The sequence below is a fragment of the Salpingoeca rosetta genome, assembly GCF_000188695.1.
Source record: "Salpingoeca rosetta unplaced genomic scaffold supercont1.11, whole genome shotgun sequence".
Taxonomy (NCBI): domain Eukaryota; class Choanoflagellata; order Craspedida; family Salpingoecidae; genus Salpingoeca; species Salpingoeca rosetta.
Window position 1 is genome coordinate 1,186,869 of NW_004754923.1, and position 24,691 is coordinate 1,211,559.

The window sequence follows — 24,691 nt, forward strand, 5'->3', positions numbered from 1 at the left end:
CACTTCTGGTACTCCGTGCGGAGCTGCGTCTTGACCTGCTCATCCTGCAGAACAGCGGCCAAACGACTTAATGAGAGGACGGGGGAAAACGAACGCGCTGCATCACGAGTGTTGTTCATGCAACGCAATTCTCCAACAGAAACAGCGACAACGTCAGCGAACCTGTTTCAAACTCACCGTTTCCTCGTCTTCCTCAGCCTCCTTCTGCTGTTGCGGCTGCTGCTGCTGCTGCTGATGGTGGTGGTGGTGATAGGGCCGGCCTGGGTGGCGGGACCCGCGCTGGCGCTGATGCAACGAGACAGCACAAATCATGTATGTGTGTATGTGTGTGTGTGTGTGTGTGTGTGTGTGTGTGTGTGTGTGTGAAACGCTGAACCAACAGACTGGACCCAACAAACGAAGCAATGGCGATTACGTGCCAAGCAAAGGAGCAATGTACGCACTGACAAATTATTGCATCCCAAACATCAAGACAGCCACCACCACCACCACCACACCACCACTGCTACCAACATCACCAACCACTACCACCCTGCGGGCGCTCACGTCGTAGGGCGACTGCTGTGGGGCAGTGTCTTGCTTGAAGCCTGTCTCCGCCATCATGCCCTGCAGCTGCTCCAGGCGCTGCCCAAGCTCCTCCAGTGTAAGCCCCGTCAGCCCGTCGTCGTCGTCAAACATGTCCTTCCACCCCTGGTCCTTGCGCTGCGGCTCCAGCGGCACAGACGGCGGCGTGTCCTTTGGCTTCTGTGCCTCAACCTTCAGCTTGGCAAACAGCGCGCCGAGATTCAGACCACCACCGCCACCGCCAACACCGCCACCGCCGCCAAAGGGCTGGGCTTTTGGCTTGGGGATAAGGCGTGCACGCATGCCGCGCAGGCGCATCTGCAGCGCACGGAACACCGTGTCCTGTTGACACGAGGTGGGAGCAGGTGGTCGACGGAGGTGATGAGGGACAAGCATTGGCAGAAGCGAAAACAAAAGGTGTGAGCAATCAGTCGCAAGACGTCACCATCATGCGGGGGGGGGGATACAATTTGGTTCAGCTGGTAGCAGTACTCACGTGCTTTGTCTGGGCCTCGTGGCCCGTGTACTTCTTCTGGTAGGCGCGATGGGCGTTCTCAAACCGCTCGCGGGCGCACACCGCAGTCTGTAAAGGTGAGGTGACGGATACACGTGGGGATGGGTGCGGGGCGATGGTTGCAGAGAGGGGTGTGAAGACAATACGCAATAAAACGGTGAGTGTCAGCCATGAACGAGTCGGATGATTAATGCATGTGTGAGAGAGAGAGATAGAAAAGTGTACAAGAGACACACGAGAACACGGAAGTGAGAAATGTGACCACGAGGATTCGGGCGGTGGTGTGAGGTGCGCACCGCAAAGTAGTCGCGGGTCTGGCGAATACTGTCGTTCGTGTGGCGCTCAAGATGGTTGTACGGCCGCCTGGACAGCAAGAAGCGCAACACCGTCCAGGAGATGGTCAGGAGGCAGGGGTGAAGGGGTCAGGAATAAAGCCGGGGGGGGGGGCTCAGGGGGATCGCAACTGGAGCAGACACCTGCATTTCTCGTGCACACGTACGTAGACAGGCTGGCAGTCTGGCAAAGGAACACACCAACACGCGCGCACACACACACGTACAGATGGTGCAACTCACTGGACATAAGTGGCGTTTGGAAACGTCGACTGGATGAATCCTGCACGCATGGGGCCGTAAATGTGGTCGTAGTCGCGCTCCTTGTCAAACAGTGTGGTGCGCATCTTCTCGGCAAACAGCTGAGACCTGTCAGCATATGGTCACGGTTGTGAGAAGGAAGTGAGGCCGCGCAAAGGTAAACAGCAGCACTCATTCCTCCACCAGGTACAAGGAGGAGGAGTGTGCGTGTGTGAGTGTGTGCGTGTGAGTGTGAGTGTGCGTGTGCGTGTGAGTGTGAGTGTGAGTGTGAGTGTGAGTGTGAGTGTGAGTGTGAGTGTGCGTGTGAGCGTGAGTGTGAGTGTGAGTGTGACTGACGCCTTGTAGGCTGCGATGACGCGGTCCAGGTGCTGCTCCATGGGCCGCCACGATGGCTCATGCCGCGTCGGCAGCGACACGCGCACAGACTAGCACCGCGCACGATGATGTGAAGGATGTAAGCGACTTGACAGCAGAAGCGCAGGACAACACGGCAATCTGAACGCATAGAGCTACGAGACGAAACACACACACACACACACGCAGACACACACACAGATACAGATACACATGACACACGCGCATACAACATACGCCACACACACACACACACTCACACACACACACACACACACACACACACACACACACACACACACAACCATGGGCACCTGCTGTGGGCGCGCATCTTCTGCTCGCTCGAGGAGGAGCTTGGAGTTTGCGTAGCGCTTGGACAGGATGCGCAGCTTCATCGCACACAGCTGGCATGGAGTGTAGGGTACGCAGGCAACAAGCGGAGGTGATAAGGATGATGAGTGCACACACACGCACACTTGGGCAAACATACACACGCACGCCCTGTGCTGCTGACACGAGCATGCGTTACACGTGTGAGGCGCTGCACCTCAAATTGCTTGATGAGGGCATCGTCGTCGTCGCCATCGTCGTTATCTTCTCCCTCACCGCCGCTCTATCGCATTCGCGCACACGCAAGGCACAGGTGGCAGTCGTTGCAGTCGTGACAGCAGCAGTGAGAACTTGAGCTTCGTTGAAACATGCCCGTGACACCACTCCAAGAGCAGCGAAGCACACACACACACACACACACACACACACACACACACACACACACACACACACACACACACACACACACACACCTGTGGGGAGGCAAGTTCGCAGCCAAACTGCTGCATGCGCGTGACGTCTGTGCGGTGGCGGGTGCAGTCCTCAAAGGCCGGGTTGCGCGGCAGCCACACACTAATAAATAGCGGCGTGATGGAAAGGAAGGTAGAGGGCAACGGAAAGTGGTGAGGTTGTGTGTTGAAGGCGAAGGCGAAGGCGAAGGCGAAGGCTCATTCGCTGACACCGACACACAACACAACACGACACACACACACATGCAAGCACACACACACACACACACACACGCACACACAACACAACACGACACACACGCATACACAGCGCACACACAATCCATGCACATACGCATGCATACACGCACGTGTCGAGGTATGGCGGGAGCTGCCTTGCCGGGTCGAAGCGGGTCCACACGTTCCGCTGCACGTGTGTGAAGAACAGCAGCGTGCGATCACAGCCGAGCGCCTCCACGGCCGTGTACGCGTGCGGCCCAAAGCGCGCGTGCATCGTCGCCGCCAGCTCCACCGCCACGTCCTGCGCCACGCTGCTGCCGACAGGTGTGCCCACGCCGCCGTACTCGGGCTGGTGCGGTCCATATCCGCCTCGAGCACACGCGCCCTCCGCAATCCACCCGTCACCAACAACTGCACCAGCGGCGCTGCTGCTCGGGGCGGCGGCGATCCTGGTGTTGCCGTTGTTGGAGCTGGTGGTGGTTGTGCCGTTCGGGGGTGACTGGCCAGTAGCAGTTGCGTTGGTGGTGCCGTCGGGGCTGCCGTCCGCTGCTGGTGCACGGGAAGACACAACCACAGTGCTGCTGTCGGTGTGCGTTGCTGTGATGGTCGATGACGACGACACGTTGCTGCCGCCCGTGATGGTGCTGATGCTGGCGTCGTTGCGGGGCCGCCCAAGCGCCGCAACGTCCTGCGGTCTCAGCGTGTCGTTTCGGCTGCGGCGGCGACGGCGGCGATGGCCGTGATCCCCGCGCTGCTGATCCTGGTGGCAATGGTGACGCCGGCGCACACGCCGGTGGCGCTGCTGCTGGTGGCGCTGGGATTGCTTGCTGGCGTCGTGCTGGCGTGGACGGCTGCGGTCGCAGCGCTGCCGCCGCCGCTGCACCGCTGCACCGGACGACGACGACGACGATGGCGATGGCGATGGCGACACCGCCGATGCGATGACGGTCGAGGCCGATGATGTCGAGGTGTTGCGCTGCGGGCGCGTGGCGGCGGGACCATGTTCGTGGCGACAATGGCGGCGCTGCTTGCGGCGGTGGCGCGATGCTGGGGACGGCAGGAGGTTGTTGCCGACAATGACGGCGCGAAGGAGGCGGGCGAGCGTCGAGCAGTCCTTTGGCGACAGCCGGTGCAGCAGCGCCGTCACGCACAGCACCAGATCCAGGCTCGTGCCTTTCTTTCGCTCCGCAACCTGTGGTTCGGGAAGGAAGTGTGTGAGCGAAAGTGTGTGTGTGATTGTGAGTGTTTGTGTGTGTGTGTGTGTGTGTGTGTGTGTGTGTGGTTGTGCGTGTGATTGTGTGTGTGTGGTTGTGTGTGATTGTGAACGTGTGCAAGAACAGGTTTGCACTTGCACCAGCGTACAAGCGTCACTGATGTGGGCACAAAGGTACATGCATGCGTGCGCTGCTGACACGTGTATTCGCACCAGTTCGACGCCTTCACAGACGCTCTTGAGGTAGTTGCGGATGTACGTAATTTCCAGCTCCTTTGGCGGAAAGCTCACACCCTGTCACGCACATGCCAGAGCCACCAAACACACACACACACACACACACACACACACACACACACACACACGCATACACACAAAGCGGAGGGGAGGGGGAAGGGGAGAAACCAGACAAATAAACAGGCAAACAGTGCACACAACGTCATGAGGGAGAGGGCGTTCTGCGAACAAGGAAAGACGGAAAGACATGTGCACATGCGTGTGCATATGCGCGTGTGTCGACAGCTGGAGACGGACAGCGTCAAGCTCAGTAGTTACCGGCAGGCTGGCCCAGGCCAGAAGCACGCAAGCGTTGCGGGTTGGCTGGTCCCGGTTGCTGAAGAAGCTCGATGCGTGCATGTTCCAAATGGCCTATCGACACACAAAACAAGCGGGTCATGGGTACGTGAGACCGGAAGGTTTGTCGACACGCCCCTGTGTCCTGCTGCGCTTGCGAACGTGTGCGGAACAACACACATATACACACGCCAAAGTAGCGACACAAGCATACACACACGCACCCACACCCCGGCACACAGGCAAGCACTTGCGACCTTGGTTGTGATGGAGTTGCGAGGGAGGATCGACAGGAGGTGCTTGTAAGGATGGCCCTGATGCGCGAGCGTAAACACGTGTTCGAGAAGAACGCTGTTGAAGGCAGAGGTGTTCATGAGGGCCTCCAAACACGGCTGGGCTGCGCGCCGCAAGGCTCTGTCGAAGGGGCTGGTGGCGGCATTGAGGACGAAGGCGCGCACTTTGCTCAGCTGCGGGTTGCTCCTGAGATCTCGCGGGCGAAGGTGCAACAGCTGGGAGAAGAACCCCTTCACAAGACCCAAGTGCTGCGGCTTGATTGTGTGCAGTGCATGCGCGCTGTCGAACCAATCGGATCGACAAAACACAACAACAGCGGAGCATTGACGATGTGAGACGACGCATGCCTCACAACACAGCATCGACAACTGCCAACACCACAGTTTCACACACACACACACACACACACACACACACACACACACACACACACACACACACACACCACCACCACCACCACCACCGCCACCAACATTGAGGTGACGTACTTGAACTGGCACTCTGCCTCCAGCTTCTCCAGGTCGCTGACAGCAGCAAGCACGCGCCGCAGCTGCTCCTTCCGCTCTTGCTGCGGCGTCGGCGGCATGTCTTCCTCGTTCTCTGTTGTCGTCTTGTTTCCTTTCCTTCTTCTTGGTCCGTCGTTGTCCTCTTGTTCTTTGGCTAGAAATTTATGGACTGCACCGCGAGCCTTCACAATCACGTGTACGCGAAGCAGAAAGGCGAAAGCAGACAGACAACGTGCGTTTGCGTGAGAGCTGTTGCGTGAGCTGTTGTGTGAGCTGTTGTGACGATCTTCTGCGTTGGACAAAGCAGGATGCTGTCTTCTCGGAAAGCAGCTGGTGGTGTGTACCACGAGGATGCGCATGGATCGAAGCGCGCAAAGCGGTGGGAGGTGAGGGATGCGGAGGAAGATGAGCTGGAAGACGACGTGCTTGGCGGTGCCAGCGACGACGAGGACGAGCGTCCACATGCCGAGAAGAAGAACGCCGGCATGGGTGAGGAGGCAGAGGAAGACATGTTCGTGGAGGACGTGGAAGGCAGAGATCACACCGCAGATGATGAGGACTCTTCTGAACACGAGGAGGATAACCACAAGAAGGGCAAGAAGGGCAAGAAGGGCAAGAAGCATGTGTTGGGCGCAAACGATGCCAAGCTCAAGTCCCTGGAAACAGCCGTGTTTGGACACGGCGAAGACGCTATCAAGGACGTCATCAGTATCTACGTATGTGTGGATTCGGGTGTGGGTGTGAGTGTGCGTGTGGGTGTGGGTGTGGGTGTGGGTGTGAGTGTGGATGAAGTCGCGGGTGTTACTCGTGGGCATGGGGCTCATTACACATGCACGTGTACGCAGGCACGTGCCATGATGGCCTTGCTTCTCGGTGCTCAGACCTCATTCTATCGAACACACACACACACACACGTGTGGCGTGCACGTGTATTTTACTCTTGGTTTCAGGACAAGGAACCTGTGAGAGGTCCTGTGCTGGACGACAAGGTGCCGGCGTGGGTTGACGAGGACGACGAAGAAGTCAGGTATGGACTGTGTATGTATGTATGTATGTATGTGCCGAGATGTGTGCGCGTGTGTGTGCGCGTGTGTGTGTGCCTAGATGTGTGTACGCGTGTGTGTATGTGCCTAGATGTGTGTACGCGTGTGTGCGTCTAGGTGTATCTTGACGTGTGTGTAGATGGGTGTAGATGTGTGTAGATGGGTGGTGCTGGTGGTGTTCCTCTTTGCAACCAAACGACATCGCCACTGTCCATCTCAACGATTGCCTTTCTGCGTCTCCTCTGCCCGGTGTGATCTCTGCAGTGTTGACATTGGCGCACAAGCGCGCCTTCGCAAGCTGCGTGACGATGCCGATGATGAGGTGCGCCCTTGTGCACATGTCTTCGCGTGTGCGTGTGCGCGCGTGCGCGTGTTTGCGCGTACATGCCTGCGTAAGTCACACCCCACCTGCCTTCAAGGCGGTATTCACCCTTACATGATCACCACCACGATGGCCAACACCCCTCGTTGTACATGCGTGTGCAGGTTGTCTCTGGGTCGCGACTGGAGAGCAAGTTGCGGCGACAGTTTGAGAAACTGCACGGACGGCCCGCGTGGGCGCAGGAGGATTTGCGTACAGCCGCCATTGAGGAGCATGGCGACGTCGATGGCGACGATACGGCACTCCTCAGATCAACAAGTCAGTGCCCTCGTGGTTGTATGTGTGTGTGTGCGCGCGTGGGTGTATGTGCTTTGCATGTGCATGTGCTTGTGTGTGTATGTGTATGTGTATGTGTATGTGTGTGCGTGTATGCGTGTGTGTTTGTGTGTGCTTGGTGCATTGTGGGGAGTGCTTCTGCGTGATCACACAGTATGCGCACTGTATTATTCCTGCACCAGCTTGCTTTCGCCTACTGACCACCACCACCACAACCTCCACCATCATCACCACCGCCCCCCCCCCCGCAATCACCACAACCAGAGCCGCTGCTTGCGTCGAGCCGATCGCGGCTGATCCGGGGCGTCGTTGACATTTCGCGGCTGGCGGACGCCAACCAGGCCAAGCGCTCCTCTGCCGTCGTGCAGGCCGTCCACTTCCACCCGTCTGCCCCCGCCATCCTTACAGCTGGCCTCGACAAGACCCTCAGAATATTCCAGGTGCGCGCGTGTGTTTGTGTGTGTTGGAGGGGGGAAGAGGGAAGGTTGATGATTGGTTTGTGGACGCTTGGTGCGATTGCTGCTGCTGGTGGTGGTGGTGGTGTGGTGGTGGTGGTGGTGGTGGTGGTGGTGGTGGTGTGGTGGTGGTGGTGGTGGTGGTGGTGGTGGTGGTGGCGGTGGTGGTCTGAACGTGTTCACAGATGCCGGAATGCTTGGCGTGATGGGTTGCAATCGTTCTCCTCTTGCTGTCTGCACGTCAACGTGTCACCATGCCCCTGCCCACCTCACTGCACTCGATGTGTGTGAACACGACCGTCTGCACGTGTTCACTTGTGCTGATTGGTTTATCCTTTCGGTGTCTTTGCTGCGTCGCTGCTATTGTTGATCGCAGGTTGACGGCCGCAGGAACAAGCTCATGTCCTCCACGTTTGTGCGCAACCTCCCCATGTACAGCGCTGCCTTCTCCCCAGACGGAACAGAGGTGCGTGGTGTAACTGCGCCAAATTGCTGCTGGTGCTGTTGTTGTATGGCGGTGGTGCTGATGTTGTATGGCGGTGGTGCTGATGTTGTTGCTGTTTGGCTGTTGGTGGGGTTGCTATCAACACTCCTTCCTACCTCTTGCCTACAGGAACAAATACGTATGTTTGCCTTGAATTGCCACCTCTGTTCGTCTTGTGCTTCTCCTCACCGTAAATTGCTCACTGTCGCTTGTGTGTGTGTGTGTGTGTGTGTGCGTATGTGTGTGTGTGTGTGTGCACATAGGTGATCATGTCTGGCCGTCGCCCCTTTTTCTACTCGTTTGACCTCGAAACAGGATCCGTCACATGCACGCCCTACCTCGCAGGTGTGTGGCAGCGCTGGCACTGTGTGCGCGTCACGCTGGTGTGGAGGTGCCTGCCATCGAACCCCACCCACGCTGCAGACTGCACCATTTGACATGCATGCCCGGATGCACAAACACATGTATGTGCACACAAACTCTCATCCGTTGGCGCGTTCTCTCCATGTGTTGCTGTTGCGTGACTGATTTCGTGTTGACCATTTGCAGGGCGGAAGGAGCAGAGCTTGGAGCGCATGTGTTTGTCCCCAGATAACCAGTTTATCACCTTTACCGGTCGTGATGGCCACATGCTCCTCGTCTCACGCAAGGTGCTTTGACATGAAGCCCGCTTGTGCGCGTTGCATGTCTTGTTCTGATGCCACCACCATCATCCAACCAAACTACTGCTGCCTTTTGCTTTGCTCTTTCCGTTCGCACTGCCTCGCCCCCGCATCACCTCATTGATCCTCCCTCTCTCTTGCTCCAGACGAAGCAGCTGATTGGGACGCTGAAGATGAACCAGTCGTGCCGCAAGGCCGCGTTCTCCCGCGATTCCCGCTACCTCTACACAACAGGAAGTGAGCAGTCGCACAGCCTGCCATGGAGTGGTGTCGTTCGTGTCGTTTGTGGATGATGGCTGTCGTTGACCAGCGTGACTGCCGATCCTGTTGTGCGTTTGCATGTGTGTGAGTGTGTGCGTTTGCATGTGTGTGTGTGTGTGTGTGTTCCGACCTGTTCATGTTTGCGCTTCACTCACACCCCACCCCACCGCCTCTCTCAGACGAAGGGCGCGTGTACATCTGGGACATGAACACGCGGGACTGCATCAACGTGTTTGAGGACGAGGGCTGCCAGATTGCCACCGCCATTGCGGTCTCTCCAGACAACAAGTCCATCGCAGTTGGGTGCGCGCATGATCCGCGGCGCTGCTTGCTGGTGATGGCGGTGGCGTGTTGTCGTGGGCTCACATGGCATGTGGCAATTGCGATTGCGACACTCACCCTTGTCACCTGATTTATCTTCGACGCTGCCACAGGTCTGATGCCGGTGTTGTGAATGTGTATGATGACGTGTGTATGTCATCGCGCGCACCAAAGCCGCGCAAGTCTTTCCTCAACCTCACCACCACCATCGATAACCTTTCCTTCAACCACGACGGGTGCGTGTGTGTGTTTGATTGTGTGTGATTGTGTGTGTGTGTGTGTGTCTGTGTGATTGTGTGTGTGTCTGTGTGTCGCTGTGTGTCTCCGTGCGTGTCTCTCTGTATGTTGGTGCTTGTACTGCGCTTGCCGGAGGAAAAACAACTCTGTCAAGCCGACACCTCACACCACCTCGCCCCGCGTCTCCTTGCTTCTCGTCCCTACAGGAGCGTGCTGTGCATGTCGAGCCGCATGCGACGGAACGCCATCCGTCTCGTGCACATGCCCTCACTCACCGTCTTCAAAAACTGGCCCTCAACACGTGAGCGTGTGTGTGTGTGTGTGTGTGTGTGTGTGTGTGTGTGTGTGTGTGTGTGTGTGTGTGTGTGTGTGTGTGTGTGTGTGTGTGTGTGTGTGTGTGCGTGCGTGGCGTAGTACTCACTCACTCACTCACTCACCTACTCACTCACACCCTTGTCTCCATGTTCTGTGACCATCATCTCATTCAATGTGGTGCACGTTTGATTCTTCTTGCCTTGCTTTCTTCCAGGGACCAACCTTCGCTTCACACACTCGCAGGCATTCTCTCCGCACGGCAAATACCTTGCGCTGGTGCGACTGAACGCCGCGTTTTGTGCTTGGTCTGACTTGTGCAACCTGCAGCTGCTTCTTGTGCTGAGGTGTACATGCGCGCGCACGAACGCACGCACGCACATACGATTGCACAATACGTCTCCTCTACCTTCTTGGGCTCACCCTCCTGCATGTCCACTACGCGTCTTGTGTTTTCCTTCCACACAGGGCAACGATGGCGGGCAGGTGCCGCTGCTGCGGCTCAACCACTTTGCACAGTACTAAACCACGCATGTGCGCACGTGTACGCGTTGTCGCTTGACTGGGCACTGTGGTCCCTCGCTGTTGTTTCTTGTCGTTGTCATCGTTTCTTGTCGTCGTCGTTGTTGTCACTTTGGTGATCGCTACCCCACCTGCGCACCACTCGTGTGCATTTTTTTTGCTTCCGTTGGTGTGTTGTGTATTGGTCGTTCACGTCACCTTAAACCCTCAGCTAAATGTGAAACACAAGCGCCCCAGGCGATCAATGCCAATCACCACTGAAGTGAACAATCGCCACAGCCTGCACAGCTGCACCACCCCATGTTCAATGTGCAGCCATCATCAACCATCAATCTGTCATGTCGCTGTCACTTCACCGACCTTAGCCCCATCACCAACCAACCAACCAACCAACCAACCAACCAACCAACCACCAACACCACCATCACCACCATCACCACCATCAACGCCGCTTGCGCCCATTACACGACTGCCGTGCACACGTCCAGCGCGCGCTGCAGAATTCGCTGCTCGTTCTGTTGCAGCCGTAGAATCGCCTCACCAACATCAGCACGCACCCCAGCAGGGAACGCGCTCCTGCCCCGTGTGCCATCACCATTGCCATCACCATTGCCATCACCATCACCATGGTTTGGGTATGCGTCGTTGAGGTCGGAGATGTGTTCGAGCAGCCGGTCGAGACCGTCGCGCCGCAGCCGCTCAGACAGCAACTTGTCACTTACCTGATGGGTGTGTGTGTGTGTGTGTGTGTGTGTGCGTGTGTGTGTGTGTGTGTGTGTGTGTGTGTGTGTGTGTGTGTGTGTGTGTGGTCGTGTATCTGCAGTTACAGAACTGCAAGACAGCCTGCGATTGTGTTTACGTGTCCCGAACACATCACCAACATCCCAAAAGCAACAACACCACTATTGCTGTTACTGCTGCACCTTAAAGTCGTCTGAGATGTCAAAGCCGTTCTTGTCGAGGACATCGATGGCGAAGTAGATGACGAGGCGCAGCTTCAGGCACGCGTCGCTGTTCTCCAGCCACGGCAGCGGCTCATACTCCCTGCACACGTAGGCGTGGCAGTGTGTTAGTGTGTGTGTGTGTGTGAGTTTGTGTGTTAGTGTGTGTGTGTGTGTGTGTGTGTGTGTGTGTGTTAGTGTGTGTGTGTGTGAGTTTGTGAGTGTGGAAGTGAGTGAGTGTAGGCGGCATGAGCTGAACTGCACATCTTCTTGCAGCTGCACCAAGATAGCTACCATCCAAGCATCCAAGCACCCCCAACAAATGAGGCAGTTTCACTGACCGAAAGTGAAAGTGCTTGAGGCGCTGCTCTGCCGTTTCGCTGAGTTTTGGCAAGTGCAGCAGCACGCTGTCAGAGTCGTGGGTGGTCGGCACAAACCCGTAGTCGAGGAGAAGCTTGCCGCTCGACCGACGCATGGCATCGCCAATGTACTCCACCAGCAGCTGACCCGCGCGCGTATTTGCAGTGAGAGGACAGACAAGGTGATGGCGAATCAAAGAAGACATGGGTGGTTTGATGAGAGAATGCTCCACGCACGTGAAGGAACAAACCCGATGAAGCGAACGTGACAGCATTCATACATGCACAAGCACACAGGTGGATGTAAAGCCATGCTCACACACATATTCACAGATAGACAGACAGACAGACAGACAGACACAGACAGACAGACAGACAGACACAGACGGACACAGACACAGACACAGACACAGACACAGACACAGACACAGACACACAGACACACCTCTTCGCTGTGGTTGATGTCGCGCGTTGTTTCGCAGTAGAATGTGCTCGCCGTGCCGTGGCCTTCCTCACCGGTGTAGCACGCAACGTTGGCAGTGTTGTTCCTCAGGTCTGTGTTGAAGAGGTCAGCGAGCGGAACAAGACACATGGCGTCGTGCCACTGCCCGACAGCGTCCTTGATGGACAGCTTGTGTGACCGAGACCGCAACACAACATGCGCCCACAAGTAGTCGCTCCTGCAATGCGTGTGTGTGTGTGTGTTTGTGTGTGTGTGTGTGTGTGTGGTGTGTACGTAAGCGGGCGACGTCAAGAGCATGAAAGATGAGGATCCATGACATGCACAAGCGCAGAACACATCAACAGCGTTTGCACTCTTGCGCAAGCATGCACACAGACATGTAGCTGCACGTACTTTCTCATGCCGAGCTGCTGCCAAGCTTCTTTCTCCTTCTTGTTGAGGCCATTGGTGGCTGCTTTTACGATGAGGTCGTACACCTATCATGCAAGCCACCAACGTATGAATGAGCCTGTGTGTTGCTTGAGTAATCGTTGCAAAGACAAGCACACACAAGCACAAGCACACACACACACACACAACACGCACAACACACACACAACACACACAACACGCACAACACACAACACACACACACAACAAGCACACACACACACACACACACACACACACGCACACACACACACACACACACACACACACACACACACACACACACACACGCACACACACACACACACACACACACACACACACACACACACACACACTCTCTCTCTCTCTCTCTCTCTCCCGCCTTCTCGCTGACCTCTGATAAGTCCAGGTGGCGCTGCTGCGCAATGTCAAATACAGCCGCTGACGGCGCCAGCAGGTCCATCTCTTCTTGGGAAAACAAGGTCGGGGTGGTTGGTGGTGGACCGAGCGACGCCAGGTACGGCTGCCAGAAGCCAGTGCCACGCAGGGACTCAAAGGCCAAGAAGCCTGCCAGGACCTCCAAGTCCGAGAGGTCTGGCAGCATGTCCCACAGCCGCCCCAGATCAGGGTCCACCAGCGCATGCTCCACGTTCATCATGAGCGAGAAAGGCACCGCAAACACGGTGGTGTGCGCCTGGCAGGGTGTGGTGGCGTCATGGAGGGATGGTGGAGGGATGGTGATGGAGTGGGGTGGTGAGGGAGTGGGGTGGAGGCAGGGGGACAACGGAAAGCAAAACACATGCACACACACACACACATGCACACACATGCACACACACACATGCACACACACACACACATATGCACACACACATGCACACACACATGCACACACATACACACACATGCACACCTTCATGTCTGCTGTAGCGTACACGCCATTCCCAGTGAGTGGAGATGTGCGAATGGCAACAGCTGGAGCAATGACGGCACCCTGAGCACGTGCCCACTCCACCAGGCCATCAACACCAGCCGGCGTGGCTGTGCCAAGTGCACCAACAGCACCAGCAGCCCAGGCAGTAGCCACAAACACCGCTAGCGCAAACAGGGCTGTCGTCATTGCCGTCGTCGTTGTTGCCACAAAAAGTCGTTTGACGTGTCAGTGTCTCAACCAACCCTCAATCACGCCACCAGCAGTTTCGTGCTCAGGCATGGCACAACGCATGTCACAATGGTCAACGCGGGGTGTTCAGTGTTCACTTCACGTTGTAGTCGTGCTTCCATTGTGAAGGAGCAAGTGGCATTACAGTTAACGACAGAGCAAGATGGCAAATAACGCATGCATGGAATACAGAATGTCAGCAACACATCATGTGCAAGGCTGCTGCGCCCACCAGCACCTGCACTTCAACACAATCATCGGGTCACCATCGACTCCTTTGAAGCTCAAAACACACACACACACACACACACACACACACACACACACACACACACACACACACACACACACACACACACACACACACACACACACACACACACACACACACACACGCACACACACACACACACACACACACACACACACACACACACACACACACACACACACACACACACACACACAGTGATTGTCTGCAACCTCCCCCTCCCCCTCCTTCCTCCCCATTCAGTCCCCCATTTCACGGCAGTGTCGGCTTGTACTCGAGCACAAAGCCAGACGTCTCTGCCATCGGCGAATTCCCAGTGCGAAACAGGTCCTTGGCCTGCCCAATCACCACGGCCTGCCCACGCCGGTTGGGGTTGGTAGCTTCACCACCATTGTCACCGCCACCATTGCTGCCGCCGCCGCTGCTGCCCTGGAGGATGTACACACCGCGGGGCTCGTCCATGTCCATCGTGCCAAACTGGTGCAAGTACTGCAGCACCCCACTGTCAGCATCTGCCACGAGGAAGAAGCCGTCCTTCCCGCCCCTGTTTGTCTGCTCGGGCAGTGCATTGTCCGCTGTTCCCACCACCGCCACCACGGTACGCCCGCCAGGGTGTCTGCCTGTGGCGATGGCCTCGGGCTTGTCGTTGCCCATTGCGCCAACCTGCCGCGCCCACTGCACCCGCCCAAGGGAAGTCACGTCCAGACACGCCACAAATACATCCTCGGCGTCCAGCACGCTGCTGTTCCAGTTGGGCGCCAGCGGCGACTTTGTGGTGCCTGTGAAGTAGAGCAGATCTTCGTCTGGACCAAGCGCAAGCGCAGCCGGCTTGTCATCTTCCATTCCACCAAACGCCTGCTCCCACGCGATGCTGCCCGTGCGCGTGTCAACCGCCAGCACAGACATGTCCTTCTTGTCCACGCTGCTCACGCGGCCCTTGATGCTGGTCATCCACTCCACGCCCACAAACACGGTGCTGCCATCGCTGAGGGCGGCGATGGCCTTGGCCTCCTCGTCCTCGTCCCCAGTACCATATGTGCGGCCCCACAGCGCGCGCCCGCTGCTCGCGTCAATAGCGGCCAGCAGCATGTCTTTCTTCAAGCCCTTGTCGTCCACCAATGTCTCGAACGCGTTGCCCTTGATGCCTCCGGTGACATAGACACGGTTCCCGCCGTCAGGGCCGGGAGCAGTGGCGATGGCCTTGGCCTTTCCGGGGAACTGATACCCCCACAAGAACCCGCCGTCGTCTGCATCAAGGGCGACGAGGAAGAATTCCTCCTTGGCTGTGCCGTTGGGGCGGGGGAACAGGTCGCCGCCGGGCTTGCCAGCGGCAAAGACGCGGCGCGTCGCACCGTCGACCGCAATCATCTCGCCGTCATCGTTCTTCGCGGTGCTGAACTGCTTGGCCCACTTGATCCGGCGTTCTTGTCGGTCCAGGCACGCCACGAACGCCTCCTTGTCTCCGAGAAGGGTGGCATATGGGTCGAGCCGGCCTGGGCTCTTGCCAACCACGTAGACATAGCGCTCATCGTTTGGATCTGCAGCAAGCCCGCGAAGCTCGTCCTTGCTATCTGTTCCGAACAGCCAGTTGGAGTCTGCTTGGTAGTTGGCTCGATACACAGGTTGCTTCTTGGTCGTGGTGCTTGTAGTGGAAGTCGTGGTGGTGCTTGTACTGGTTGTCGTGGTCGTCGTGGTGGTGCTCGTCGTAGTGGTGGTTGTAGTGGTGGTTGTCGTGCTTGTAGTGGTCGTGCTTGTAGTAGTGCTTGTTGTCGTAGTCGTCGTGGTGGTGGTGGTCGTGCTTGTTGTGGTTGGCGTCTGCATCTGCATGGGGGGTGTAGTTGCAGTGGGTTGCTCGGGTGGCGGTGGTGGGGCCGGCACAACACCGTCAAACGCTCGCTCCAACGTAGCCACGCGGGCACGAAGGAGCTCCACATCGATGCCATTGACAAACACACGGGCACCTGTTGCGGATGTTTGCAAGTGCAAATGACCTTCGTCGTCTTGCACGAAGATCACATCCCCGGGTTCACCGGCACTTTCGCCCAACGCAACACCACCAAGCTTGGCCACGCTCAATAGCCCACCCACCAGCACGAGCACGGTTGCCTTGATCGCCGTCATGGTCACAGCTCCAAACACGGCAGACATCCACACAATACACACCACAACACACCACAGCGCGCAGGCGATCTTGTTTGTTTGTTTGTGTTCGTGGCAAAGCTTCTTGAGTTGTGGCAGTTGTGGAGGATTTGTGAATGATTCCCTCCAATTTTCTGTATTGTGCGGAAGCTGATGACAAAACACAACAACATGTCACGCAGCTGGCGACGAGTGGCGGTCAACGCGCAAGCGTGGACGCCAACAGCAAAGGTCAGGCCATGTTTGTGCGTGTGGGGTGTGTGCTCGTGTGTGCATGCATGTATGTGCGTTTATTTGTATGCTCGATAATGTATGTGCATGTGTTTCTTTGTACGTGCACTTCATTGCCGCGCCGTGTACAGTCAGTCGCTTACTTGTCGTTTGACAACACAACACAATGGGCTGTTGTTCTCACGTTCAGGAGTTTGCGGGTGCGATAGCACGGGTGCAGCGAGATGAACGCGAGCGCATCCTTCGGTTTAGGTTCATCCAAGATGCCAAGAGTAGCTTGGTGAGTTTGTGTGTGCGTGTGTGTGTGCGTGTGTATGCGTGCGTGTGCGTGTGCGCGCGCGCGCCACTTGTGCATGATGTATGTGTTATTTCTTGAAGAGATGCGCTTTCCCCAAGTGGAAACCCCAAGGTCAGGACTATAGCGCATTTGCCACCAGTTCAAAGCAAGGTTGCTCACAGTTTAACACCGCTCGCTTAGGTTGGGCGGTTGTTATTGAGATATCTAGTGCAGGAAGAGCTTGGCGTGCCAAACGCTGAGATTGAGCTGGTGCGGGAGGAAAGTGGTCGCCCCGTGCTGCGGTGCCCGGAACACGTGTCGCAGTTGCGATTTAACGTCTCTCATGCAGTGAGTCTGGTGGTGGACATCCCGTTTCTCGAGGGACGTTGGTGGGTGAGGCTGTTTTTGCTTGTGGGGGTTCCTCACCACGATCGCTATCTTGTCCATAACCGCGCTCCTTGCTGTTTTCCTTTGTTGTTGCCTCAAAGGGGTCATATGTGGTAATGGCAGCTGATTCGGAGCGCGAGATTGGCGTGGATGTCATGGACCATCGACGGCCCTTGCATGATGATGTGGAGCGGTTCTTCGAGCTCATGACAACCACCTTCACGCCAAAGGAATGGGACAACATTCGCCGATCCGACACCCACGGCACAGCCCTTGTCAGTCAGTGAGTGTAAGTGAGTGTGTGTGAGTGTGTGTGTGTGTGCGTGTGTGTGTGTGTGTGTGTCTGTCTGTCTGTCTGTCTGTCTGTCTGTCTGATTGTCTGTCTGTCTCTGTGTGTATTGGCTTGAGTGCGGGCGTTCATGCGGGTCAGTAGGTGGTTGATGCAAGGCACACGTCTGTACCTCACGTGTGGCTGGTGTGACCATGATACTGTCATCACTGCTTACCAGCTTGAGTTTTATCGCTACTGGACGCTAAAGGAGAGCTATATCAAGGCCATTGGTCTTGGCCTGCGCATGGATCTTCAGCGGTTACAGTTTGCCTCAGATCCCCGTCTCTCACACGCACAAGACGACTTGATGTACGTGTATGTGTTGTGTGTGTGTGTGTGTTATGTGTGTGCATATGTGTGTGTGCGTTGTGTGCATGTGTGTGTGTGTGTGTAATGCATTGCCCTTCATTTCTCGTACCCCTCCGCTCTCATGTACACACATACACACGCACATTCCCACCAACACCACCACCAAGGGCCGTGGTGGATGGTGCGACGTGCGAGGTGGATGGCGAGCGGTTGTCAGACTGGACGTTTGAGCAGTGTCATCTTGATCCGCGGCACTGCGTCTCCGTCTGCGTACACCGTTCTCCCGGCTCCTATCGCCCACAGCCCTTTGTGATTATGGACACAGCAGCCGTCATTGATGCCCTGGGTAAGAGAGAGAGAGAGAGAGAGAGTGTGTGTGTGTGTGTGTGTATGTGAGTGAGGGAGTGAGTGAGTGAGTGTGAGTGTGTGTGTCTGTCTGTGTGTGTGTGTGTGTGTGCCTGTATGTGTGTTTGTATATCTCTCTGTCTCTCTCTGTCTCTCTCTGTCTCTCTGTCTCTGTCTCTCTCTGCCTCTGTCTCTCTCTCTCTGCCTCTGTCTCTCTCTCTCTCTGTTTGTGTATCTCTTTGTGTATGTTATCCTGAATCCGTGCTCACAGCAATGTACATCTCCACGTCGTCTGCGACGGCTTGTGCAGCGCCGCTGCGTGAGGATGAACTTGACGATCCCGCCGTCATGGGCATCTTCGCCCAAATGAAGGACAAGCCGCAACGCCAATAGCAGGACGCTCGCGCACGTGCGTGTGTTCGTGTATCGTGTGTGTGTGTGTGTGTGTGTGTACCTGTGTGTGTGTGTGTGTGTCTGCAATGAAGATCAAGCAAAAGCAGCTGCTTGTTCAAACACAAACGCACACAGTCTCGGCAATTTTTATGGTGTCGTGTGGTGATTTTGGTTGTGGTCGTTGATGAGGTGGCTGTTGTCGTTCTTCCTCCAACCCAGCCAGCAAGCACTCGCAGGCAGAAGCGTACACAGACACACACCAAGCACGAACAAGCGCACGCACTAGCGCAAACACGAGCGCACTCACCGACACACACGTCGCGCCCAGGCGCCATGTCTGATTCGTCTGTGCCGCCCTCGCCTGGGTTCTTGATAAAGCGACGGTCCAGGGATGCGGTGCGGTCGCAGCGCCGACGCTCGCTCCTGCACCAGTTCCCGCACTCGCTGCCCTCTGCACTGAACGACCCGCGCAAGGGCAGACAGGTGGACCTGTTCACCCGCGACTGGGGCGACAGCTTCGTGCCCACCCGCACCAAAATCACCTTTCCTCACACGAAACGAGAGTTTCACCCACAAACAAAGGCGTCCCGCAAGGTACATGTCGTCGCACCGCAACTGCATGACATCACAAGCAAACGCACACCGACTTGCATTGCCGCCCACGCCGGGTCTTCTCGTCGTGTGCCCCCGCTGCGCCCCTTTCCCTCACGCTTATCCTCGCCCTCAAACCCGCGCTCTCTTCTCCCACTCACACGCAACCCACACACACGTATGCGTTGATGTTGCCGCAGCACCATGTCGCGAGCACGACGGCGCCGTCCTCCGTCGCATCATCGCCGGGGATTCCCAGGCCCACGTTTTCCGAGGACGACTCTGAAGCCGAGGCACCCTTGCGCAAACCCAGACTGCCAGATGTGCCATCGGTTCGTCACAACAGTGCACTGCGCTGTTTCCAAAGTGATGTCTGGTTGTTTCTGGGTTGCTTCCTGCATCTCTCGCTTGCGTCAGCCAACATTCGATTTGTCACACTTGTATGCTCGCACATACATGTGCACACTCGCACGCACACACTTGAAAACTCGCACACACCCGTGCACACTCGCACGCACGCCATGTGCAGATGTTTCTCAACGCCGAGTTTGACTTGAGGGACAAGGACACGTTTGACGCGGTTATACTGGGAGGAACCCAGCGCACTCGCGACCTGCGCGCCAACACCAGACTGCGGCAGGAGAAGGTGCGTGCATGCGTTGTGTGTGTGTGTGTGTGTGTGTGTGTGTGTGTGTGTGTGTGTGTGTGTGTGTGCATGCCTTGTGTGTTGTTTGACTTCTTTTCACACTCGCCACTGACACGCGCTGCACAATTTGCCATGTCGCCCTCGCACTGCCATGCCAGCTTTCGAACCATCTCGACTCTGTGGAGATGCAGTTGTCTATCGAGTTGGCGCAACGAGCGCAGCGCATCTTCGCCGCCATGTCGTCCCACGAGGTACGCACGTGTGTATGTGTGTATGCTTATGTCTCTGTGCGTCTGTGTCTGTATTACATTTTATACTCGCGTTTAAAGCACAATTCGCAGGTAGCGTCGCATCTACAGTTTCATTCACACACACACACACGCACGCACACGCACGCACGCACGCAGGAGCTCGGGGAGAAGGTGGCGGTTGCGAGCAGGGCGGTGCACCAGTTCCGCACGCGCCTCGACGCCACCAAACAACATGTCAAACACGCTTACATCCGCATGCTGCGGCTGCTGATACAGCGGCAAAACTACAGCAACGTGCTTGCCACTCTCAGCACGGTGGCAACGGTGTCGCGCACACAGAGCACCATCCAATACATGCTGGCCAGTGGGGAATACAACAAGGCACTTGACCTCATCCAAACGACACAGGAGGTGGTGGCAACGGACCTTAAAGGGGTACACGCGGTGCGCCACCTTGCTCACCAGCTGGCAGAGATCAAGACGCTGATTGCCAAGATGGTGGACGGTGATCTCGTGCAGGTCCTCGTCGACGCAGTTAAGTCGGGTGCGTGCGTGTGTGTGTGTGTGTGTGTGTGTGTGTGTGTGTGTGTGTGTGTGTTGTGTGTGTGTGTGTGTGTGTGTGTGTTTGTCTGCATGGGCCTGTTTGTGGCTTGATGGAGACTTTATCATATGCGACGATGCCTGAAAATTGTCTTTGATGGATGACCATTTCACACCCTGCAGTGTATTCTCACCTTCAACCCCCTCCCTCCCGCGCTTTGCAGTTGTGCCGCCGCTGTTTGCTGGGGAGAGCGAGGGCACACACGACGGCGCGGTGCCATCGCTGACGCCGCTACCACCAGAGTACAACAATGACAACGAAGATGAGGGCGAGGAGGATGAGGAAGGCGCGCGTGTTGATGCGCTGCTGCAGACGATACGCCCACTCGTTGGCGCCATTGCACGGCAGCAGCAGAGCCAGGTGCTCGCCACGTATGAAACGCAGCTCCTCACGTTTCTTCGCGGTCTCGTCAAGGACCTGGTGGTGGATTTCTTGCGGTGCTGCCCAGAGAAGGCGGTGCGCAAGACCGTCGACCCAACCCAGATTGCATCATGGGGTGACTCCTTGCGGCTGCTGTCCTTTGACAGCTGGATGGTGCTGCTCGACCGCACAACGTGCGTGTTCCTGCGCATTCTCCGGCACATTGTGTGCAACCACGACGCGCTTGCCATTGCTCTTCGCGAGCTTTCACCGCAGCCCTTCAGCATGCCGCCCTCGGGCCCGCCTTCGCCCACCAAGACACGAACAGACAGCAGTGGCAGCGGTGGTGGTGATGGTGACGGTAATCATGGTGATAGTTGTGGTGGTGGTGGTGGTGGTGGTGGTGGTGGTGATGATGATGATGATGATCACGCCCAACCGGCAGTCTCTCACGAGAAGAGTGACAGTGCAACTGCTGAAGGCGGTGATGGCAGCAGCAATGGTGGCGACGGGGGCGGTCATGGCGATGATGACGAGTTTGACGATGAGTTTGTGAGCGACACCCTGGCCAACACGATGGATGCGACGATGGCGGAGCTTGTGGACGTCGATGTTCAACGGAAGAGCGGCAGCAGAAGCAAGCGGGCCAGCGGTCAGCAGCACAGTAGTAATGGCGGTGGAAATGGTGGTGGCGGTGGTGACTCGAGGACACAGGCACGCCGCAGCCGACAAGACAGCACCGGTCGGGGTGACAATGACGGCGATAGCAATGGCAATGGCGACAGCGGTGGTAGTGGTGGTGGTGCAGTGTTGAGTGGGGCGCAGTATGACCGCTTGGTTGAGGCGAACCGACGGATTGTGCGGCGTGCAGTGGAGGAGATACACACGCGCCTGGCAAAGGTGTTCCAGGCGCGATTGCGTGATGGTATCGATGCCAAGCTTGGGGCAACCGCATTTATCACGTATTACAACAAAGTGTGGGCGTTTCTGACGCAATCGGAGGCGCTGTCTGGTTTGCACACCAACACTCTTCGCAACACTCTCAGCTCCCAGGTGTGTGTGTGTGTGTGTGTGCGTGTGCGTGCGTGCGTGCGTGCGTGTGTGTGCGTGCGTGCGTGCGTGCGTGTGTGCGTGTGCGTGTGTGTGTATGTGTGCGTGCGTGCGTGCATGTGTGTGTGTGATCGTGGTTTCTCCTGTGCTTGCGTCAAGCACTCGACTTATCCGCGAACCACCCACAACCACCACCACCCGCTCCCCGTGCGAGGACAGACGCGTGCATTCGCGAGCAAATTCCACGCGCGGGAGATGGAGAAGCTACAGGCCATGCTGCAGACGGAATCCTGGTCAATGGTGAGCACTGGTGCCAAACACGACATGCGCAACGTGCTTGCTCCTCTTCTAAACGCTTTGTATGCACGTGATGCACTCACACGTGTGTGTGTGTGTGTGTGTGTGTGTGTGTAGGCGCAAGTGCCTCTGGAATGTCAGCGGCTGTATTCGCAACTGCTGCATCCAACTGACACCGCAAAGCAAGAGGACAAACAACGGCAACAACACGTCGCCACGAATGGCGACCACCCATCATCATCCTCATCATCGACAGCGAGGAAGAAATTGGACGTGGACGGAGAAGAACACGCAGCCATCGGCGCGCTTCTGCTGTACGTACACACACACGCGTGCACTCATGGTGATGTGAGGATGAGAGAAGGAAGGATGACAATTGTTTGTGTGAGTGCCTCTCACACATACACACTCTCTCACACACATGTGCGCACGACGCCGCGCCCGTTGACAGGTTCATCAAGATGTTGGCGGAGTACTGCCGATGTCTCGATGCCATGCCGCTCGCGGCCTCTGATCTCCTCAGAAAACTCTTTGAAATCCTCCGCTCATTCAATTCGCAGGTGTGGCGTGCTGGGTGGTGCATGCATGTGTTTTGCGTGTGTTGCGTGTCGTGCTGAACTCTACCCTCCTGCAGCTTTTGCTCCCCTCTCAATTGCATCCCCGCCCCCCAAAAAAAATGCACACGTGTGCAGGTACGGCGGCTGATTTTGCAAGCGGAGGCAATGCGCACGCTCGGGCTGAAGCGAATCACCGCCAAGCACATTGCGCTCAGCGCCGAGGCCATCGCTGTCATCCTGGCAGTGCTGCCCTCCATCAAGCAGCGCAGTGCAAAGCTCGTCAGGGATCGATCGAAGGTATGTGTGAGTGTGTGTGTGTGTGTGTGTGGTGTGTGTGTGTGTGTGTGTGTGTGTGTGTGTGTGTGTGTGTGCGTGCGTGTTAGCATGACTTTGTCCGCTTCCTCGCCCACTTCCGTCTCACAAACACATCGCGCACACACACACATCGCACACACACACACCGTTTCACATGCGTACGCAGAGCATGTTGTCTGAGTTCAACAGCGTGCAGGATGAGTACGCGCGACACCAGCATGATCTCCTCAGCAAACTCACCGTCATCATGGAGGACGTGTGGTCTGCATGCGAACAGGTACACACATGGCAGGACACGTGCTCTGTGTGTGTGTGTGTGTGTGAGTGTGTGTGTGTGTGTGCATGTGTGTTTGTCTATCTGTCTGTGGGCACTTTGACTGTGGTCACCCCTCACACTCCTCCCTTCCATGTGTTCACTGTCATGTTCACCGCCCGGTTGCAGGACATGGCGTGGCAGAAGGCGGCCGTCACCAACGGCTGCAAGACATTCACTTCGTCGGCACAGAAACTGCACAAGGCCCTGCTGCCCATCTTGCCCCCAGCAACGCTACAGGTGTGCTTGTGTGTGTGTGTGTGTGCTTGTGTGTGTGTGTGCTTGTGTGTGTGTGTGTGTGTGTGTGTGTGTGTGTGTGTGTGTGTGTGCATGTGACATACGCTGTGGTGTTGTTCAATGTGCATTTTTTTCATCAAGTGCACCTTTGCAATCCTGGTACCTTTCCTCCCCCTCGTGCCTCGAGCCCATCTTCCCCCCTCCCCCTCCCAAAACACACACACACACACACACACACACACACACACACACACACACACACACACGTATCTGGTGTTCAGGTCGTGTTTGCGAATGTGATGCGCATGCTGAATGAGAAGCTGACGGCTGTCTGCAAGAAGCATGATACAGAAAAAGACAAGCCAGCGTTTGTCGGTGCGTTTACTACGCAATCTTTTTTCTCGTGACCCCTTTCACACAACGTTCTTGACCATTGTTACCGTTCACATCACACACATAAGCTAACCCCACATACACACATATACACATACACACATATACACATACACACGTACACATGCACACCCCCAGGCGTGGCTGCAGATGTGCTACACATGGAGAAGCATCTGGGAACGTTGTCATCCATGCCCATCTTCTTGTTACGCCAGGGCCTGTCAGAGGCGGGCGTGGTGCTACCTCCGCTTGTCGACACCATCGCTCAGGATGCTTGACGTGGGCGCGCGTGCGTGCATGTATGAATGCGCATGCATGCGTACACCGTTTGATGTCCTGGCAACTTTTCGGTACACGCAGTCCACAACGCCAGCGCAGTAAACTCTCCCTCACTCCAGTTGGAAGCCACTGCGGTGGAATGGATGTGCAGTTCTCATCTCATTTCAGCATGTGCGTGTGTGTTTGCGTGCCTGAGG

The 24,691-nt window shown here is 56.6% G+C and overlaps 6 protein-coding genes across 6 annotated transcripts in view; 3 read left to right on the top strand and 3 right to left on the bottom strand.

The window, feature by feature from the left end:
* PTSG_04967 (uncharacterized protein) overlaps positions 1–5,782 on the bottom strand; it is a 6,679-nt gene extending 897 nt beyond the window's left edge. Inside the window, exons 1-15 of the mRNA XM_004994228.1 lie at positions 5,613–5,782; positions 5,088–5,403; positions 4,813–4,905; positions 4,471–4,551; positions 3,176–4,236; positions 2,829–2,928; positions 2,573–2,638; positions 2,340–2,429; positions 2,008–2,096; positions 1,654–1,779; positions 1,375–1,441; positions 1,061–1,147; positions 547–906; positions 178–285; positions 1–44 (exon numbers count right to left, since the gene is read on the bottom strand). The exon at positions 1–44 is cut by the window's left edge and continues 16 nt beyond it. Coding sequence (XP_004994285.1) covers positions 1–44; positions 178–285; positions 547–906; positions 1,061–1,147; positions 1,375–1,441; positions 1,654–1,779; positions 2,008–2,096; positions 2,340–2,429; positions 2,573–2,638; positions 2,829–2,928; positions 3,176–4,236; positions 4,471–4,551; positions 4,813–4,905; positions 5,088–5,403; positions 5,613–5,710 — 2,786 coding nt within the window. The 5' untranslated portion in view covers positions 5,711–5,782. The remainder of the gene's footprint in view (positions 45–177; positions 286–546; positions 907–1,060; positions 1,148–1,374; positions 1,442–1,653; positions 1,780–2,007; positions 2,097–2,339; positions 2,430–2,572; positions 2,639–2,828; positions 2,929–3,175; positions 4,237–4,470; positions 4,552–4,812; positions 4,906–5,087; positions 5,404–5,612) is intronic.
* PTSG_04968 (uncharacterized protein) lies at positions 5,764–10,810 on the top strand. Its single transcript, XM_004994229.1, has 14 exons — positions 5,764–6,346; positions 6,581–6,657; positions 6,938–6,995; positions 7,160–7,313; positions 7,596–7,771; positions 8,163–8,252; positions 8,534–8,615; positions 8,820–8,920; positions 9,079–9,169; positions 9,373–9,496; positions 9,628–9,750; positions 9,958–10,052; positions 10,281–10,342; positions 10,532–10,810. The coding sequence occupies exons 1-14, from the start codon at positions 5,939–5,941 to the stop codon at positions 10,586–10,588; spliced, it is 1,698 nt and encodes a 565-aa protein (XP_004994286.1). The 5' UTR covers positions 5,764–5,938; the 3' UTR covers positions 10,589–10,810.
* On the bottom strand, positions 10,747–13,982 carry PTSG_04969 (uncharacterized protein). Its single transcript, XM_004994230.1, has 7 exons — positions 13,673–13,982; positions 13,154–13,453; positions 12,742–12,824; positions 12,331–12,565; positions 11,868–12,028; positions 11,509–11,629; positions 10,747–11,307 (listed from the first exon to the last, which is right to left on the bottom strand). Exons 1-7 carry the CDS (start codon positions 13,877–13,879, stop codon positions 11,047–11,049), a joined length of 1,368 nt encoding a protein of 455 aa, XP_004994287.1. The 5' UTR covers positions 13,880–13,982; the 3' UTR covers positions 10,747–11,046.
* A 383-nt stretch (positions 13,983–14,365) lies between these two features.
* PTSG_04970 (uncharacterized protein) lies at positions 14,366–16,432 on the bottom strand. Its single transcript, XM_004994231.1, has one exon. The coding sequence runs from the start codon at positions 16,338–16,340 to the stop codon at positions 14,445–14,447; it is 1,896 nt and encodes a 631-aa protein (XP_004994288.1). The 5' UTR covers positions 16,341–16,432; the 3' UTR covers positions 14,366–14,444.
* A 42-nt stretch (positions 16,433–16,474) lies between these two features.
* Positions 16,475–18,734, top strand: PTSG_04971 (uncharacterized protein). The gene is made up of 7 exons (XM_004994232.1): positions 16,475–16,562; positions 16,753–16,842; positions 17,041–17,187; positions 17,328–17,501; positions 17,736–17,866; positions 18,034–18,212; positions 18,522–18,734. The coding sequence occupies exons 1-7, from the start codon at positions 16,485–16,487 to the stop codon at positions 18,602–18,604; spliced, it is 882 nt and encodes a 293-aa protein (XP_004994289.1). The 5' UTR covers positions 16,475–16,484; the 3' UTR covers positions 18,605–18,734.
* Positions 18,735–18,766: 32 nt separating this feature from the next.
* PTSG_04972 (uncharacterized protein) lies at positions 18,767–24,620 on the top strand. Its single transcript, XM_004994233.1, has 14 exons — positions 18,767–19,198; positions 19,396–19,527; positions 19,725–19,841; positions 20,000–20,092; positions 20,249–20,636; positions 20,857–22,106; positions 22,323–22,403; positions 22,518–22,714; positions 22,852–22,960; positions 23,093–23,254; positions 23,439–23,549; positions 23,715–23,825; positions 24,104–24,197; positions 24,354–24,620. The coding sequence occupies exons 1-14, from the start codon at positions 18,938–18,940 to the stop codon at positions 24,491–24,493; spliced, it is 3,246 nt and encodes a 1,081-aa protein (XP_004994290.1). The 5' UTR covers positions 18,767–18,937; the 3' UTR covers positions 24,494–24,620.
* Positions 24,621–24,691: the final 71 nt, after the last annotated feature.

Coding starts and splice junctions, on each gene's coding strand:
- PTSG_04968 (XM_004994229.1), top strand. CDS start 5,939: ATGCTGTCTTCTCGGAAAGCAGCTGGTGGTGTGTACCACGAGGATGCG. Junction 6,996..7,159: donor GTGACGATGCCGATGATGAG/GTGCGCCCTTGT, acceptor ATGCGTGTGCAG/GTTGTCTCTGGGTCGCGACT. Junction 8,253..8,533: donor TCTCCCCAGACGGAACAGAG/GTGCGTGGTGTA, acceptor GTGTGCACATAG/GTGATCATGTCTGGCCGTCG.
- PTSG_04969 (XM_004994230.1), bottom strand. CDS start 13,879: ATGACGACAGCCCTGTTTGCGCTAGCGGTGTTTGTGGCTACTGCCTGG. Junction 11,630..11,867: donor CTCAAGCACTTTCACTTTCG/GTCAGTGAAACT, acceptor CTACGTGTGCAG/GGAGTATGAGCCGCTGCCGT. Junction 11,308..11,508: donor ACATCTCAGACGACTTTAAG/GTGCAGCAGTAA, acceptor CACACCCATCAG/GTAAGTGACAAGTTGCTGTC.
- PTSG_04970 (XM_004994231.1), bottom strand. CDS start 16,340: ATGTCTGCCGTGTTTGGAGCTGTGACCATGACGGCGATCAAGGCAACC.
- PTSG_04971 (XM_004994232.1), top strand. CDS start 16,485: ATGACAAAACACAACAACATGTCACGCAGCTGGCGACGAGTGGCGGTC. Junction 16,563..16,752: donor CGTGGACGCCAACAGCAAAG/GTCAGGCCATGT, acceptor TCTCACGTTCAG/GAGTTTGCGGGTGCGATAGC. Junction 17,502..17,735: donor ACACCCACGGCACAGCCCTT/GTCAGTCAGTGA, acceptor ACTGCTTACCAG/CTTGAGTTTTATCGCTACTG.
- PTSG_04972 (XM_004994233.1), top strand. CDS start 18,938: ATGTCTGATTCGTCTGTGCCGCCCTCGCCTGGGTTCTTGATAAAGCGA. Junction 22,715..22,851: donor GCCATCGGCGCGCTTCTGCT/GTACGTACACAC, acceptor GCCCGTTGACAG/GTTCATCAAGATGTTGGCGG. Junction 23,550..23,714: donor TGTGGTCTGCATGCGAACAG/GTACACACATGG, acceptor GCCCGGTTGCAG/GACATGGCGTGGCAGAAGGC.